Source organism: Falco rusticolus, chromosome 12 (assembly GCF_015220075.1).
Source record: "Falco rusticolus isolate bFalRus1 chromosome 12, bFalRus1.pri, whole genome shotgun sequence".
Lineage (NCBI taxonomy): Eukaryota > Metazoa > Chordata > Aves > Falconiformes > Falconidae > Falco > Falco rusticolus.
This window is the reverse complement of record NC_051198.1, coordinates 13,086,532-13,101,892: the sequence shown is the minus strand read 5'-3', so window position 1 is coordinate 13,101,892 and position 15,361 is coordinate 13,086,532. Positions and strand designations below refer to the sequence as shown.

The 15,361-nt window shown below is 59.3% G+C and overlaps 1 protein-coding gene across 1 annotated transcript; it reads left to right on the top strand.

The window, feature by feature from the left end:
* The first annotated feature begins 427 nt into the window (after nt 1-427).
* On the top strand, nt 428-13,777 carry NFKBIE (NFKB inhibitor epsilon). Its single transcript, XM_037405998.1, has 6 exons — nt 428-859; nt 11,320-11,422; nt 11,971-12,193; nt 12,365-12,453; nt 12,734-12,982; nt 13,275-13,777. The coding sequence occupies exons 1-6, from the start codon at nt 537-539 to the stop codon at nt 13,338-13,340; spliced, it is 1,053 nt and encodes a 350-aa protein (XP_037261895.1). The 5' UTR covers nt 428-536; the 3' UTR covers nt 13,341-13,777.
* Nucleotides 13,778-15,361: the final 1,584 nt, after the last annotated feature.

The following is a 15,361-nucleotide window of genomic DNA, read 5'->3' as shown; positions in this document are numbered from 1 at the left end:
ATGGTTTCCCACAAAGCCTGCGGCTTCGGGCACCACCTGCACCCAGAACAGCATCCTCACCCACACCCCTCAGCTTTGGCACGGTCCCTCTGCCCCCCCGGTGCATCTCCCTGCTGTTTGGAGAACCCAGACAAACCGGGCAGGGGGAGGCCGGCCGGGACACACCGCCGCAGAGTAGCGCAGCGCAGCCGCCCCCCCCCGCGCACCCCGGGCTGCCGGCCCTCGCCCACGCGTGCCGTGCCCGCGGGTGGGCCGTCCCCCCCCTAGCGCTCCTGCGCTGCCCCCGGGCAAAGCCGGAGGGGGGGCAGCCCCCGTTCGGGGTGCGGGGGGGGCCGGGCCGGCGCGGCGGCGGCGGGGGAATCCCGGGCGGGCGGGGCCGGGCGCGGCTGAGTCAGTGCGGGCAGCGGCGGAGGAGGAGCCGGCCGCCTCAGGCTCCGCGCCGGCCGCCGCTCGCTGGCTTTCCGGCCATGAGCCCCCCGGCGCCGGGGCCGGGGTCGGGGCCGGGGCCGGGCCGGGCGGGCGGCGGGCGCTGAGCCATGTCGCGGGCGGCGGGCGGCGAGTGCCGCAAGGAGGCGGCGGGCTGGGAGGGCGAGGACGGGCAGTGCGACTCGGGCATCGAGTCGCTGCGCTCGCTGCCGGGCGGGCGGGAGACCGCCGCCGAGAGCCCCGCCGCCGCCGAGACCCTCGCCGAGAGCGGCGCCGCCGAGGAGCGGCTCGACTCCAGCTACGGCTCCGGCGCCCTGCCCGAGCCGCTGCCCGGGCTGCCGCCCGCCTGCAGCGCCGAGGAGCCGCCGCCGCCCGAGGGGCTCAGCCGGCAGCAGCTGGAAGCGCTCACCTACGTTTCGGAGGACGGAGACACGTGAGTGCCCGCGGCCCCCCGCCCGCTCCCCCTCCCCGGGGGCGGCTGGCGAGCGCCGGGCCCCCCCAGCCCCGGGCTCAGCCCCTCGCAGCCGGCCGGCGGCGGGGAGCCGGCGCCTGGAGATAAGCCGGGCTTTATCTACGGCGCTGCCCGGCCATCCCCGCTCAGCCGGGCTGCGGGGGCGCCCCGAGCTGCTGTGCCGAGCCTGCCGCCCTGGCAGCGCACGAGTGCGGGCTGGGCACCCTCCCGGGGGGTCGGGGCGGTGGGGCAGCTGGGCCGGGCCCGGCAGGGTGAGCGGGGAGAGGCACCCCCGGCAACGTGGCACAGAACGAACCGCCGTAAGAAGCCAACTTCCACTTGCTATTGGGCTGCTAGCAACGGGGGCGGGGGGGGGGGGAGCAAATCAGCCCCCACACACACCCCACACCGTCTCTTCCCCAGAGCGTGCAACATTTCCTCCCCAATGGGGAAGGCTCGGCTGGGTGAGATGGCACCTAAGCAAGACACGAAACGAGACAGGCTATGCAGGGCGAGACCTGAGGTGGCTGTGTTAGGGCCACAGATGCTGCTCAACCGAGCAGCCCCGGAGCTGTTGGTGTCAGGTGGAAGTGGCCGTGCTTTGCCAAGCCACCCGCACAGCTGCAGCTTTCAGCACATTTGTGACGCACGCCCCACTGCAGGGCTCCCCTCCTGAGCCTCTGTGATGGAGACGAGTGTTTCTCTTAATGAGGAGGGCCTTCCCACATCCGTAATGCTCTCTCAAGGGCAGAGGCATCACGCTGGAGTTAGCTGGTTTGGCTTCTGGTAACTGCCTTTAGCTAATCATGGCACGTGCCTGTTGTACATTCCCTTGACGGAAGGTTTTCATCATGGGTGCACATGCAGAGCATGAGTGAGGCGTGCTCACAGCTGAGAAGGGCAAAGCTTTGCCCCAAACCCAGGCTGGAGTTTAATACTGTGTAATGGTGCAGGAGGAAGAGAAACTAAGAGGCACTGACGTGAGCAGGCAAATGTCTTCAGTAGCGGGAGCAGCAGGGAGGCTCTGTCCTTGCCTGGCAGAGCACATCTGGTTCTGAGGCTGAAGATGAGCTGGGAGCCAGCCTGAGTGTTTACTTCCCGGTTGGGAAGGAGCCTGTGCATCTGCTAATTAGTTCGTTAATGCTTGCTGTGGGATCTGCTCTGAGGATTGGCTGGAAGTCTCACAGCAAGCAAGGTTTGACTAAACCCAGCCTCCCACGCTCCCCAGATGGGCGCCTGGATAGTGCTTTCTAGTCCTGTCCTATCTACAGGCTGCCTCTGGGGCCCCTTCACATGGAGGAGCTTCACCACCTTTCCTGGCTGTAACACTACAGTCAAGGTACCCATGGAGGGAGCCAGGGGTCTTTTAAGCAGAGCCGTGGAAATAACGCCTCAGAAAAGCCCCCCAGAGTAGTCTGTCGTGGTTGTGCCTAGGGCTCCCCACTCACTGTTCTTTAGTAAACCTGGTAGATGAAGCTTCTTGGAGATGCTTTTGCTGCGTGGAGCTTTCTTGTAAGGTGGCTGAGCCCTTGTCAGACTTGCTTGGAGAGACCTAATGCAAGCATCTCATTAACTAGGGAAACATTAACAAGCAGCGCCTCGGTTACTGTAGGCAGGAGAGGCTCTCGGAGAGCTCTTCAAACGGTTGCAGCTGCTCTTCTGTTTTCTCTCACTCACAGTGCCGTTCAGAACAGGAAATCTGTGAAGAGGGAGGGAGCAGCAAGTCAGTTGGTGGTGCAGCGCGTACAGCTCTGGGCTGGCTGTGTCCACTCAGGAGCCGGCTTTCCTGGGATCCACTGCCAGCACTGGGGAAAAAAAAACCCAAAACTATTCTTGTGGTTAGGGCAGTGAGGCTGTGGATTTCTGCCTCTGCTATTCCTGTCTCTCCTCCTGACCCTGTGGCAGAGGTAGGCGGCATTTATATTTAGAAATGCTGAACATCCATCACTCGATCAATGCAAATGGAGACTGTGAGCACCCAGCAACTCATTGAACTGCCACATTGAATGCCACTGGTTTTGTATGCAAAAACAAGTCAGAGCTGATAGTAATGCTCAAGTCTATGGAGCAGTTGCTCATCTGGTGACAGAAGGTCTCCAGAGAAGAGGGATCAGATGGCCACAGGCTGCATCCCTTTCATCCCAACAGATAAATCCATCGACTTCTTTTCATCTCAGTGAGCAGCACATTTCCTTGCGTGCCTTACTTGAGTGTCTGCCACAAAACAGCTCCAGGCTGAGAACTAACATCATACTGTCATTATATTTCAGAATACTTGGGCAACAACACTTTCCTGTAATTATAATTCTGAAAAATACAAAAAGTTCAGGGGTTTTGGCCAAGTAGTTGCCGTTTCCCCAGATGCCCTCCCTGGCTGGTACCAAGTGAAGAGGAGCACTGGGCTTGCACAAAGGGAGTCTTGCAAAAGTCTTGGCTCTCCATCTGACAAAAATCTTGGCTCTCCGTAGTTCCCCCAGGCTCACCCACCTCGAGCTGTGCATATAAGGGGGCTGTGTTTGTCAGCCTAGTGCTTGTGAAGGAAGTATAGAAGGTGGAGGCAGAGGCAAGGGGCATATGCTTGGGCAGTTGGAGTGTCAGCAGGATCCTTCTTGGATACCTTCCTGTCTGCCTCTGTGGGAGAGCAGTGTTAATGCAGGCAGGATGAAGCAATGGGGCTAAAACTGGCAATTCCCGTGCTTAAATTAGAAGGAGTCTCACTTCTGCAGGAAGGAAATTGGCCAACAGAGAGATGGGAGTACGATGGCCAGTGAAATGTGTGGGTGCCATCTTCCAAGAATCGTTTGCCCAAGCATCAGCCCCACATGCACCTCCCTAGTGCCACTGGCAGCGCTTCTGCCTCAGGCAAGTCAGGGCTGCAGTTATCGGGCACCAGCACATCAGTCCCTGAGAGAGCGGCAGAGCTGGCCTGGCAGGAGAGATCAAGGATGAGGAACAGGGTCAATGGCAGAAGATGATGGGTGCACTTAGTGCAGCGATACATATCCTGCTTATTCCGTGGCTGGGTAGAGAAAAAGCCCTATGTGCTCCAGCAGTCTCCTCCAAGCATCCGCCTTTTCCTCGTGAACCACGTGGTCTCTTCCAAGCATTTGTCTCTTCCACATAAACCATCTCCTTTTCTGCTGAACTGAGTCCCGTGGGACTGCTTGGCATGGAAGTAAGAGAGGGGCTTTCCAGCTGCAGGCATGGCTAGCTCCGGGCAGGCTGCAGGCAGCTTTATGGCTGTGCCCCAGCCTCCGGACAAGCTCAACCTTTGTTAGGATTCACCGAGGAAACCCCCTTCTCCCTGGCCTTGCCAGGCAGATGCGTGAGTCCAGTGTCCTGGGAAAGGGGTGGGTGTGGGACCAGCTCCTTCGAGGTGGGTTGAACTATGATGGGATCTCCTGTTGTGTTCCAGCACAAGGGATAACCTCCCCATTCGCTTGGGCTTATGGCAGCCTCTGTCAATTCTGGAGAGGCAGAGCTGACTCATCAGTGTGGGAAATTAGGCAGCGCTACTTCTGCAGTCTTGCTCTGGGCCCTCCGGCCATGCCATGCTGTGAAAGGCTGGGGGCTGCACCCCTGCAGGAGGGTGGCTGTCTTCTGCATGGGGCTCCATCCAAAGCGGCACGGCTTCTCTGCAGGGGTGAAGGTCGGGGGACCCCAGCTCAATCATGGGAGAGAGATCTCGGCCTCCTTCAGATGGAAAATGGGAGCAAGCGGTTTTGGTCTGGTGCGTGTTTTGGGGAGGGAGGGGAGCGGAGGAAGCCTGACTTCCTCCTTCCACCAGAGACAAATGCTGCCCCATCTGCTGATAAGAAATCACGTGCCAGTGACTCGTGGGCTGAGATGCCTTAACAAGGGCTCGGGGACAGTTAATCGCGTAAAACTGGGGCCCCACAGGAGCTGATGTTCTGAGCTCTCCTCCACGTGATGGCAATGAATGGGTCTTCCCCGCTGAGCCCTTGCCTGCGTGGGTACCCACTGAGCGTGAGGGCTCATCCTTTGGGGCCAAGAGCCACTTCTAACCATTCACCAGCATGTGCCTGTCGTAACCCTCCCACCTCAAGTAGCCCTGCGCTAGAGATCTTCCCTGTGCAGGGGCATAGAGGTTGTCCCCATTCAGACTGCCTTCTCTGGTGTAGCTGCTTGCTCGATGCTTGCCCTGCTGAACAGGGGTGCTGCTGAACCCCTGTACCCCTGGATCCCAGCATGGTGCCTGAGGGAACGCTCAGCATGGGACAGCAAAGGGGATCCACTGTGAAAGAAGAAAAAAGAAGCGGAAGACTGGAGAGACACAGTTTTAGAAGGATTAAAGAAGTCTGATGCAGAGAGCACACCTGGTTGCTGGCTGGGCTGAGCTGTTGCTGGCTGCCCAGCAGTAGGATGGCCATAGCTAATGGGAAACTGGAATGCCCTTGGTTTTTCCAGAGTGGCTTTGGAAACCTCCTTGCCCAATTGCCAGGGGAATTCAAGTCTGTCCCGAGTTGCTCCCTAGCACGCTGTCATTGTGGGACAGGGAGGAAAATGAATCCCAGTGTGGGGCTGGCTGGAGGGAGAAGGGAACCTCCTGCGTCCGCCTCCCTGTCCCTGGACTCTTGGCTCTCGCTCTGTGCGTGCTCAGGAGTTTGGAGAGCAGGGGAGGGCTTGGTGCCCCTCCAGGCGAGGCCAAGCAGCTCTGCACAGGCTCCTTGAGGATGCCCCAGAAGTTGCTGGCTTCTGCAGGGGTTACACACGTACAGCCTTGGCATAAGGTGGGTAAGTCCTGGCAGCCTTCTGAGATCATGCGTGCAAGAAGAGATTTTTTTCCCTGTTTGTATGACTTCAGCCTGGCCTGGAGGAAGTTTCTTCAGACTTTCCGCCTGCTTAGGTTTGCCTTGGAGCTGGGGAGAGACACAGGGAACTGCAGCACAGAAGAAGGGAAAGAATGGCTGGAAATTTCCATGTCCTGGGATGCAGAAGCCTCATGCCTGGCTGTAACACATTAGTCGAGGGGAGGGCTTCAGGTCCTTGCACTCTGCAGGCAGGCTTGGCTGCTGCTGAGAAAGGGTTGAGCTCAGCTAAATTAACAAAGGAAGTTTTGATTTTTGTTGGTCTTGGGTTTCTTTTTTAATACAATGTGGATAAAAGAGGACTCAGGCATGACTGTGTAGGAAGAGAGGCTGTGGGAGTGGTTACTGGGTGACTCTCAGTGCTCTGCGTGGGATTCTCTGCATCCCTGAGATGGGAAGCCCCTCTGACTGGCACAGATGCAGGGCTGAAGGAGAGCCCCAATATATCCTGGACTTACAGATGGTGTCTCATTAAAAGAAAATCCTGAGGCAGTGAGATGTGTTTAGGGCTGTGAATGATTGCTGGGGTGAGTTGTACAGGCACTGGTGAAGTCCAGGCACTTGTACGGGGCTGTTCTGACCTCAAGATATCTCTGTGTGTACAGAAACTGTAGGACAACATATTTGCCTCCTGGTGAGTGAGAATGGGAATTTGGTCTGCTTGAAATGGAGTTGCCACAGACAGTGAACCTTCTGGGATGTTTGCTGCTTTTATTGCAATTGTTCATCTGGCTTCCCAGCCTGTGACTGGGCCCTCCTGAGATGAGCGGACCTGCTTTCTGGCTTGGCCCATCCCTGCAGTGACGGTAGTGCAGGACAGACCCCTCATTTTGCAGGGACCGGTCCGCATGCATCTGATGTTTAGTGCTTCTGCGATCCCAGACCCATCATCTTGCTCAGAAATGGAGCAAAATGCTCAAATGTGTGGGTGCAGAGTCTAGAGAATGTGAGGCCAGGGGTGCTGTACGTGGGTGAATAGGGGCACCTTCATCTCCCCACCTCCTCCTCCTCCTCCCCCACCTCACTGAAAAACGAGGCGCCCACAGCCCTCTCGCAATGACTCCCCTGCCAGTCAGCCTCCTGCACCCCTCATGCGCCAGAACCTGGACCAGACCCTCTGCAGAGCACCAAGGAAAGGCAGAGGCTGTCTCCCCTGCTCGCCCATCAGTTCCTACCACTCCCTTTGGCCGCAGGAGCCGCAGGCTGGGAAGCAACTGCTGCCCAGGCTGGAGATCGGTGTGGGGGGCTGAAGCGAGTGTGACTGAAGGGGCTCTGCATCTCGCTAGGCACAGCCTCCTTCCAGTCACGCACTCCCCGCTCCAATTGAAGCTGTGCCCTGCCCAGGGAAGGGTAGAAGAAACCTGCAGAACGGGAGACCCAGGGCAGGAGCAGAGGACATGGGGATGAGCCTACAGGCGGCTGTGATCCGCTGCTCCCTTGGAGCTGCCAGAGGGCAGCTGGAACAACTTTATGGAGCCAGGCAGCATTGCATTGGTATGCGGGGAGGAAGGGAGCTGAGCTGAGCTGGCTGAGGGCTGCAGGGCAAGATGGAGCTGTGCTTGCTGAGCCGGCTGGCAAAGGTTCATGCTGATGGCTGAGGAAGCGGTTAGCAGCGCAGGTTACAGGGCTGGAACAGGAGACCAGGGTAAGCGTGGAATTCCCCTGCTCTTTTCCTCCTCCCTCGCTCTTCTCTCTGTTGCTGCTGGGGCCGTTTCCTCCCCTGAACAAACTTCTCTTGTGCGAATTGTTTGCAGGATTTCCTACCACTCTGCTCAGCCAAAATAAGGAGCCAGGAGTGGATGTTACTGCTACAGACAGAAACCTTTTCTAGAAAGGGAGAAAAACTTGTCAAAGCAAATTCTACTGAATGCTGAGTCTCTTGTCCTAGGTGTTTCTGGGGTGAGATGGTGAAGGGAGATGCTGCTTTGAGGACAAGGTGTCTTGCTCCACAGATGGGGGGATCTGCATGGTCAGCCCCTTTTCTAGGGGGATGGAAGAGGATAGCCAGAGAGCTGGTGGGACTTCATCAGTTATGCCTGTGTGTCAGAGCTCGGTTTCACCCTTACCCCATTCTCTTGCCTCCAGTCCTCCGGTGTGGACACTTTTCCTACCAGGCACTTGAGGTGACCGAGAAGCCTAGGAGAGGGACAGCACTGTGGAAGTGGATGCCCTCATGCCTAAACTAGGACCACCTTGGGCGTATTGTGCTCAGACCCAGGAATATCCCCAGGAATGCGTCTGCCCCTCTGCTCCAGGATCATTATCTCTCTGATGATGGGTAGATCACCTTGTGCCAGGGATGCCCTGTGCCCATGAGACCTTTGTGATTCAGAGCACAAATGAGACCCCCTGTGCCAGGTAGGAGCTGGTGAGCAAGTGGAAAAGCTGACAACGAGTCCAGCAGTTGTACTCCTAGGCTGGCCACATTTCCCCTGCCCACGGCTCCTCCATCCCATGCCCTTTCCAAAACTCCCTGTCACCCTTTCCAAAAGTCCCCGCTGGGCACCCGCCCCCATGGCTGCAGGCAGGAGCGCTGCTGCTGGCAGGAACATGGGGAGGGAGGGAGCAGGCAAGCAGGGAAAGGCAGAGGAGAGGCATGTAAGCAGCCAAGGGAAGGGCAAGGGTCTGAGCATGGCAGGGTGGGGGGCTCGTTCTGGCAAAGGCATGGGGCCGTGGCTGGGTGAGGCGGGGTGCCTGGCAGCAAGCGAGTCCATCGCTGTGCCCTGGCTCTGGGGCTGTGAGCACTGCGTGCCAGCATGCAGCAGCCTGTCGGCAGCTGGACCGCATGGCTGCCATGGCAGAGAGAGGGGGGTGCTTGTAGCCTTGGCCAGAAGAAAGCAGAGGTTGGCACGATGCCTGTGCCTCAGGTCTCCTGGGCATAGGAGGTTTCCCAGGTTAGCAGGAGACAATCCCAATTCCTGGTTGGCATTGCTGCCCGTGGCACAGAGTGCCTTGGTGCACACCTGCTCTTGGTGGGCTCATCCCAGCCTGGTGGCCTCACTGTGATTCCCCCAAGTAGCTCACGGCTCTCGCAGCCATTTCAGGAAGTTGAGGGCTGGCAATGAGGAAAGGGAGGAACGAATGCAGAAATGAAAGAGCAGGAGGAGGCTGCACCCGGGTGGAGAAGGAAGAGGGAGTGAGGGGAAAACAATCCTTCAGAGCAGGCACATCCCAGCTTCAAAGTGAAAGCCTGAGCTCTGGCCAGGTGCGGATGGTCACCCTCATTGTGGCATAGATGCCCAGACTTGCTCAATGTCAGGCCTCAAGCAGCTCTGCCACCTCATCGAGCTGCAAAGCCACCCGAGGCAGGAAGAGTGAGGTGCTGGCAGTGGGCTTCCTGGGATTTCCACCTCTCCCAGGTGACTGCCCCAGCATGTGAGGTGGGTCATGGCAGAGGGGCCAGGGGATTCCTGGGCGTGCGGGGGCTGGCTGCAGCAGGGCATAACCCTGGGCGCTGCGCTCTCCCCTGGGAGCCCAGAGTGGCTCTGGAAAGTGAAAGCAGCAGAGGTTTAAAGTTCAAGCCGAATTGCCTTGGAAAGTCCCCTGTCTGAGCAGTCTTATCTCTGCCATACCTGAAGAAGGCAGATCTTGGCATCTTCCCCCCATACACGGTGCCTGGGAGCAGGTTTGGGGAAACAGGGGCTGTCCCTGCAAGTGGGCAAAGGATACCTCAATGCAGGTGCTGCTGCGGGGACCGGGGGCCTGATGCAAAACCCAGCAGGGAATCTCCCTGCCTGTATCATACCCAAGCTGGAATCAGTAAGAACCTGCTGAGGGGAGGGGTACTCTTGCTGCTGGTCCCCCAGCTCTGCCCCTCGCTCCTGCCCCTGCCCCAGCCTGGCTTGTGCCCCTTGGCTCTGCCTCTGCCCCATGGTCTGCCAAAGGTGGCCGGACCCTGCCCGTGGGGTTGCTTGGCCCCAGCTCGCAACCTCCTCCCCTGCCCTGGGGACCATCGGCAGTGAGGGGGCACCCCATGGCGGTGCAGAGGCAAATGTGGGTGGCCTCTACTTCCAGTGGGGAATTCCCTGCCACGGCATGACCCAGGGCTTCCCCGGGGATGCAGCCTCTCCTGTTCGGCACAGCTGCTCCCCTGGCAGCAGGATGGAGGGGAACCAGTCTTGTTTTGCCACCAAATGTGGGTCTCAGCTGAGGGTGCCCAGGGTCCCTGGTGCTGGCTCAGCCCTCAGGCAGCGCTTGGGAGGGCATGGATAAGGGACATTTTGGGGGACTGGCCTCTGGGCTTCTCGGCACACTCATGTCCCCCCTGCAGCTGGCAAGAAGCTAGCCCCCAGCCCCACTTCTTTGCTGCAGTGCTTTAGGGCCAGGTCTTGCCCTCTCACCTGTAGAGGGATGCTGTCCATTCCCAACACTGAAAGTGTCATCCCAAAGCTGGGCTGTCTGGCGAGTGGGGTGTCTTGCCAGGGCTGGCACAGCTCTCATCCTCTGTCCCTCAGCCCTGCTCACCTCTCCCAAGCAGCACAGGTGTCAGGAGCCTGCTTAGAACCTGGCCTTCACCTTCGATTTGGAGCTGATCCCTGCCAGAGATAAAAGCCACCGAGGCGCCAGCGCAGCAGTGAGGAGGTGGCAGGAGGCTCAGCTCGCGCCTGCCATGCTCTGCAGTCACTGCCTGCTCCTCGCTGCTCCCCACAATGGCCAGGGCCAGTCCAAGGGGGCTGCCCTGCAATGGGGGGCCAGTCCCTCTGCCCAGGGGGGCCCAGGAGCACAGCAGATTGGTGGAGGGGACTGGAAATTCCCTCAGCTCTGCCTCCATCGTGCTCTCACTTCTGTTCTGACTGTGTGTGGGGGCTAGTGTCAGACCCAGCTGGAAATAATGCCTCTCTTTGGGCTGGGGGACTCCAGGCTGCCCAGCCGCTCCGTGGCTGGGGGTGCCGTGGTCCTGAGGACCAGGGCTGCCTGCTGGCCACCAGACTTTGACAGCCACATCTCCAGTGTCCCTCTGTGCTGTGCCAGCCCTGCTGCAGCAGTGCTGAAAGGGAAGGATGTGGGGGAGAGAAGAGGAAATCGGTGTCAGCCGGCAGATTGGCACAGGGACTGTGCCGTGCAGGTGATCTTGGACTGGTGCCGGGCTCCTGCCTGGCTTTGGCTGCCTGTCTTCGTGGGGGGGAAAGCAGAAGTGCGGTGCGTAGCCAGCAGTGGGGAACTGGAATTCCCCGGGCAGCCGCCAGAGCCCAGACCTCCCTCTGCAGCCACCAAACCTGTCCCTTGGGCTCTGCAAAATGCATTCCAGGCTCTTCAGACCTGCACCAGTTGGAGGCCTGGCTTTGGGTGGTGCTGGGTCCAAGCCCCATGCATGCTGTGAGGTCCAAGGGAGGACCTTGTGGTGCTTAGTGGGAATAGGAATGTCCATTCTCTGTGGGGATCGGAGTGAAGGACTGCCCTGGGGAGCCTCAGGCCCTGTTGCTGCCTTGCCCTGCCGCTGAGCTTCCCCAAGGAGAGGACAGGATAGAGGAGCTTTGAGGTGGTGGGAAGCGAAAGGGAATGGGGGAGGGGGGGAGCATGCAGCAGCAGTGGAGGATCTCTGCTGCTGAGCACGGCACTTGGGACTAATCTTTTTTCCTTTTTCCTCTCCTGTTCCCTTTATCCCCTCTCTAGGTTGGTTCACCTGGCCATTATCCACTGTGTCCCAGATGTGGCACTCTGCTGCATTGCTCAGCTGCCCAGGGAGGTGCTGGAGATCCAAAATGATCTTTTCCAGGTATATGAATATGATAGGCAGAAAGTGGGAGGAAGGCAGGTTCTGCAGGCTGCTCCCTAGATAGATGCCTAATCCATCTGCCCTTTCCCTAGGACCCCCTACCTGCTTCCTCCAGAGCACGGTGAAGGTCCCACGTGAACAGCCCCTTTTCAGGGAGGGGAAGAAGGGTGTGCGAGATACACTGAGAGGTGTGACAGCTCCCAGCACAGCAGGGTGAAGGGGTCCTTTACAAGGCCCCAGGACATTACATACAGCCCTGGAGGGTGGAGTAGGCATGCCTTGAATGTGGCAGGGTAGATAATCTGGGAGAGTGACATCTGCCCCTACAGGTGATCCCTGAGCTGGGGAGGAGGGGGGAGGGGGCAGCAAGGTGTTTGCACCCACACACAGTGTCAGCCACGCTGAGCCCTGGGGCAGTGATGGGCTCCTGCACCGCCGCCTGCCCACGCCGCCAGGCCGGGTCCTGTAGGCTGGCATGGCTCATCATGCCTGGTGTCCTGTGGGACATCCCCCCCCTTTCCTAATTTCTGCCCCTACCTCCTCTCTAGACCCCGCTCCACCTCGCCGTGTACCTGGAGCAGCCCAGTGTGATCCAGGCACTGATACACAAGGGAGTGAACCCCAGGCTGCAGGACCGCAATGGCAACACCCCGCTGCACCTAGCCTGTGAGCAGCAGCGCCTGCAGTGCGCCCAGCAGCTACTGCAGGGCACGGCCCCACCAGAGGACATGGTCCAGCACCACCAGGACCTGCAGCTCCAGAACTGGCAAGGTGAGACTTAGGGACAGCCTGGTGCAAAGCCAGTGGCTGGGTTGGGTCAGAGACCATGAGTTGTGTATGCAGGGATCCAGGAGTGCAGCAGAACAGGTAGGAGGCTAGGGTTGGTGTCCCTCAGGATGGTCTGGGCTGACTGTGGCTCTCTCTCCTGCCTCCCCATCTCAGGCTTGGCCTGTCTGCACATCAGCACCTTGAAGGGAAACATCCCAATGATGTCTCTGCTGCTGGAAAGTGGCGCAAACATTGATGTTCGGGTAAGGCTGGGCATGGTGTGGGTTTTGGGCAAGGCTGGGTGCAATGCATGGCTCCCTTAAGCCCTTCTTCCAGTCTTGGGGCAGGCACTGCTGTGGAGCTTGGAGACACTGCATTTTGAGGGAGCAGAGCAAAAAGGTCCTTGAGGGGCTGTTGGGTGCCATTGACAGCAATCGGGGTGGGGACTGCCCCCTCTGTACCCTGTCAAGGGGCTGTGGGTGGGTGCCGCAGGGCCCATCTGAGGGGACCCCGCACCCACACCCTGTGGTCTGTGGGCTGCAGGAGGGCACAAGCGGGAAGACTCCATTGCACCTGGCCGTGGAGTGCCACAACCGCAGGGCTGTCCAGTTCCTGCTGCACAACGGGGCGTATGTGGATGCCCAGATGTACAACGGGTGCACACCGCTCCACCTGGCTGTGGGCCGCAAGGATGCTGCCATCGCCGCCATCCTCTCGCACTCTGGAGCTGACACTCTGCTGAGAAACATGGAGAATGAGACAGCTCAGGACCTGGCTGATGGCAATGATGACGTGAGTCTGTGCAGGGGGAGGCCTGTGGCTCTGTGTGTCAGGACATGCAGGAGTTGGACAGTGTGGGGGGACCTCTTAGGAGTTTCTAGCCATGCCTGTCCTCCCCTACAGGGTGCAGGTGTTGGCTCTGGGAGCGCGTGGGGTGACTGCCTGTTGCCTCGAGCGCTAGGGAAAGCCCCGAGAGGGTTTCTTGGCACTTTCCTGGGGAGGTGGGAGGCTGCAGGCCCCCGTCCCAGCTCAGTGGAGACAGCAACCCTGGATCCTTACACATTCACACCCTTGGCTTTTGCAGCTCCTTGCCTTGCTGCCCTTCGATGACCTGAAGATCTCAGGGAAGCCTGTCGTGTGCTCTGAATGAGCGGCTGGACTCCTTTGGCCTGTCAGGCTGCCTCCTCGCTCTGCGCTGCTGCCCTGCTGCCCGCTGGGACCTTGCCTGCCTGCAGTTCAGTGGGAGCCGAGCCACTTTGGGAGACTTATCCCCCCGCCTCCTCTTTGGAAAAGTTTTGTTGGCCTCAGGCTGCCTTCCCAGAGGAAAGAAGGTGGCACTATGAGCACTACACAGGGGAGGCTTTTCTTTCAGTATTTGTGCCCAGCAGCAGGACTGAATTTTCCCTCCCTGCTATGGGTCTGACTTGTTGGGGTCTCCAGCTTACACAAGGAAGGAGAGGAGAGAACTCCTTTTCACACTGTACGATGGATGGAGCATCCTCTGGCACCCCCAAATGCCATCAGAACAAGTGTGGGGTGAGAAGAGTTAACACTCACTCTAATAAATGTTTTTTCTTGCTGCGGGCACCTGAGGTCTCATGTGATCTAACCCACCCTGCTCCCCCGCAGCACCAGGAGGCTGAGCATTACCCCAGGTGCCTGGGCACGTGAGGGCTGCAGGGGCTTCCCCAGTGCACCCACTCCCTTGGGTTCTTTGCACAGCAGGAGGCGAGTGGGAGCACAGGGGCTTCCCCACTTGCAGAGCCTTTCCAGTGCTCGAGGCCAAGGCTGGGGGATCTCAGCATGGTGCTGCATTCCCATACTGTCCTGTTGAGCGTCTGGCTTCAGGGCTGAAGAAAGAGGGTAGGAGGTGCTGGAAGATCAGGTTGTGGATCTCTGCTTCTGCTGCTGTGCCTGACATCTTGCTGCCTTACTGTGCTGCAGTTTTCTCTTTTGTAAAGAGGAAAGAAAGATTCTGCCCCATCTCCTGGCTTGGAAGTGTGTTAAAAAACTTAGGGCGTGGGTCTCCCCTAGGTTTTAGATTCCCCCTGGCTGGAAGCAGAAGAGACTGCCGGGTTATCTCCGCATCCCTTCTGTTGTTCAGTTCACCACCCTTCCCCTGCCCCCTTGCAAAGCCAGAGGAGCAGGTGTGACGCATTAGGGAACCAGCAGCCAAAGGTGCTGTGGGAATGGAGACACTGGGGACACCTGACCCCACCGAAGCCAGGGAAATTCCCCACTTGCTGCCTAGGAGCAGCTGCTGTTGTTTGGGGCAAATCCTTTATGGCGCAATCGCCCAAGATGCTCTGGAGTGAGCTGCTCTCTTCCTCTTCCCTTCTTGGAGGGATAGCAAAGGAATGCTGTTGGGAAGGCAGCGTGGGTAGCCCTGGGCTGGATTGCTCCATTTTTTTTCAGTCTTTGCCTCTCACCTTCTAGCAGGGCCTCAGACCTGCTGCAAACGAGCCACGTCGTTCTGCTCACGGGCGTTTGGCCAACACCTGCCCGTAGTGTGTGCCCGGCGGGGCTGTCCCATGCCACCTTCACAGATGTGGGGCACTGCCGGGTGGCCCAAGAGCAGGAGCAACGGGTGCTGCCAGAGGGGCATGGCGGGGCCAGGGCTGCAGCGGGGTGGGAAGGCGAGGGAAAAGGGAGCAGCAAGTGATCTGCATTGTTTAATTTTTAAATAAAATAATTTTTTAAAAAAAAAAAAAAAAGATGCCTTGTAAAATGTTACTGGGTAGCCCCCTGATGGCTGCAGCCGGCTCTGCAGCCCTGCCAGGGCCGGGACGGGGCGCGAGGCTGCCGGGCCGGGGAGCCGGGGGCGGCCGAGGCCTCATCCTGCCCCGCAGCCCCCGGGCAGTGCCCGCCGGGGGAGGCCGGGGGCGGGTTCCGCGCCGCAGCCGGGCTTTTCCCTTGCGTCAGGCTCGGCCGGAGCTGAGCAGCAACCGCGGCGTTGGCCTGTCGGGGCCGCGGCAGTGGGGCGGCGTGGGCAGGGGGCGGCTCTCCGGCCTGGAAACCTCTTCTGGTTCTCGGCCCGGCCCCGGCGCCCCCGCGATCCGCTGACTTCCCCTGCCTGATCCAGTGTTTCCCACTGCGGTGCGCGGGGGAAGCGGTACCGGCTCCCGTCCGACGCCGCTGGCAGGGCCGGCAGCCCCACTCCAGCCGCCGCGC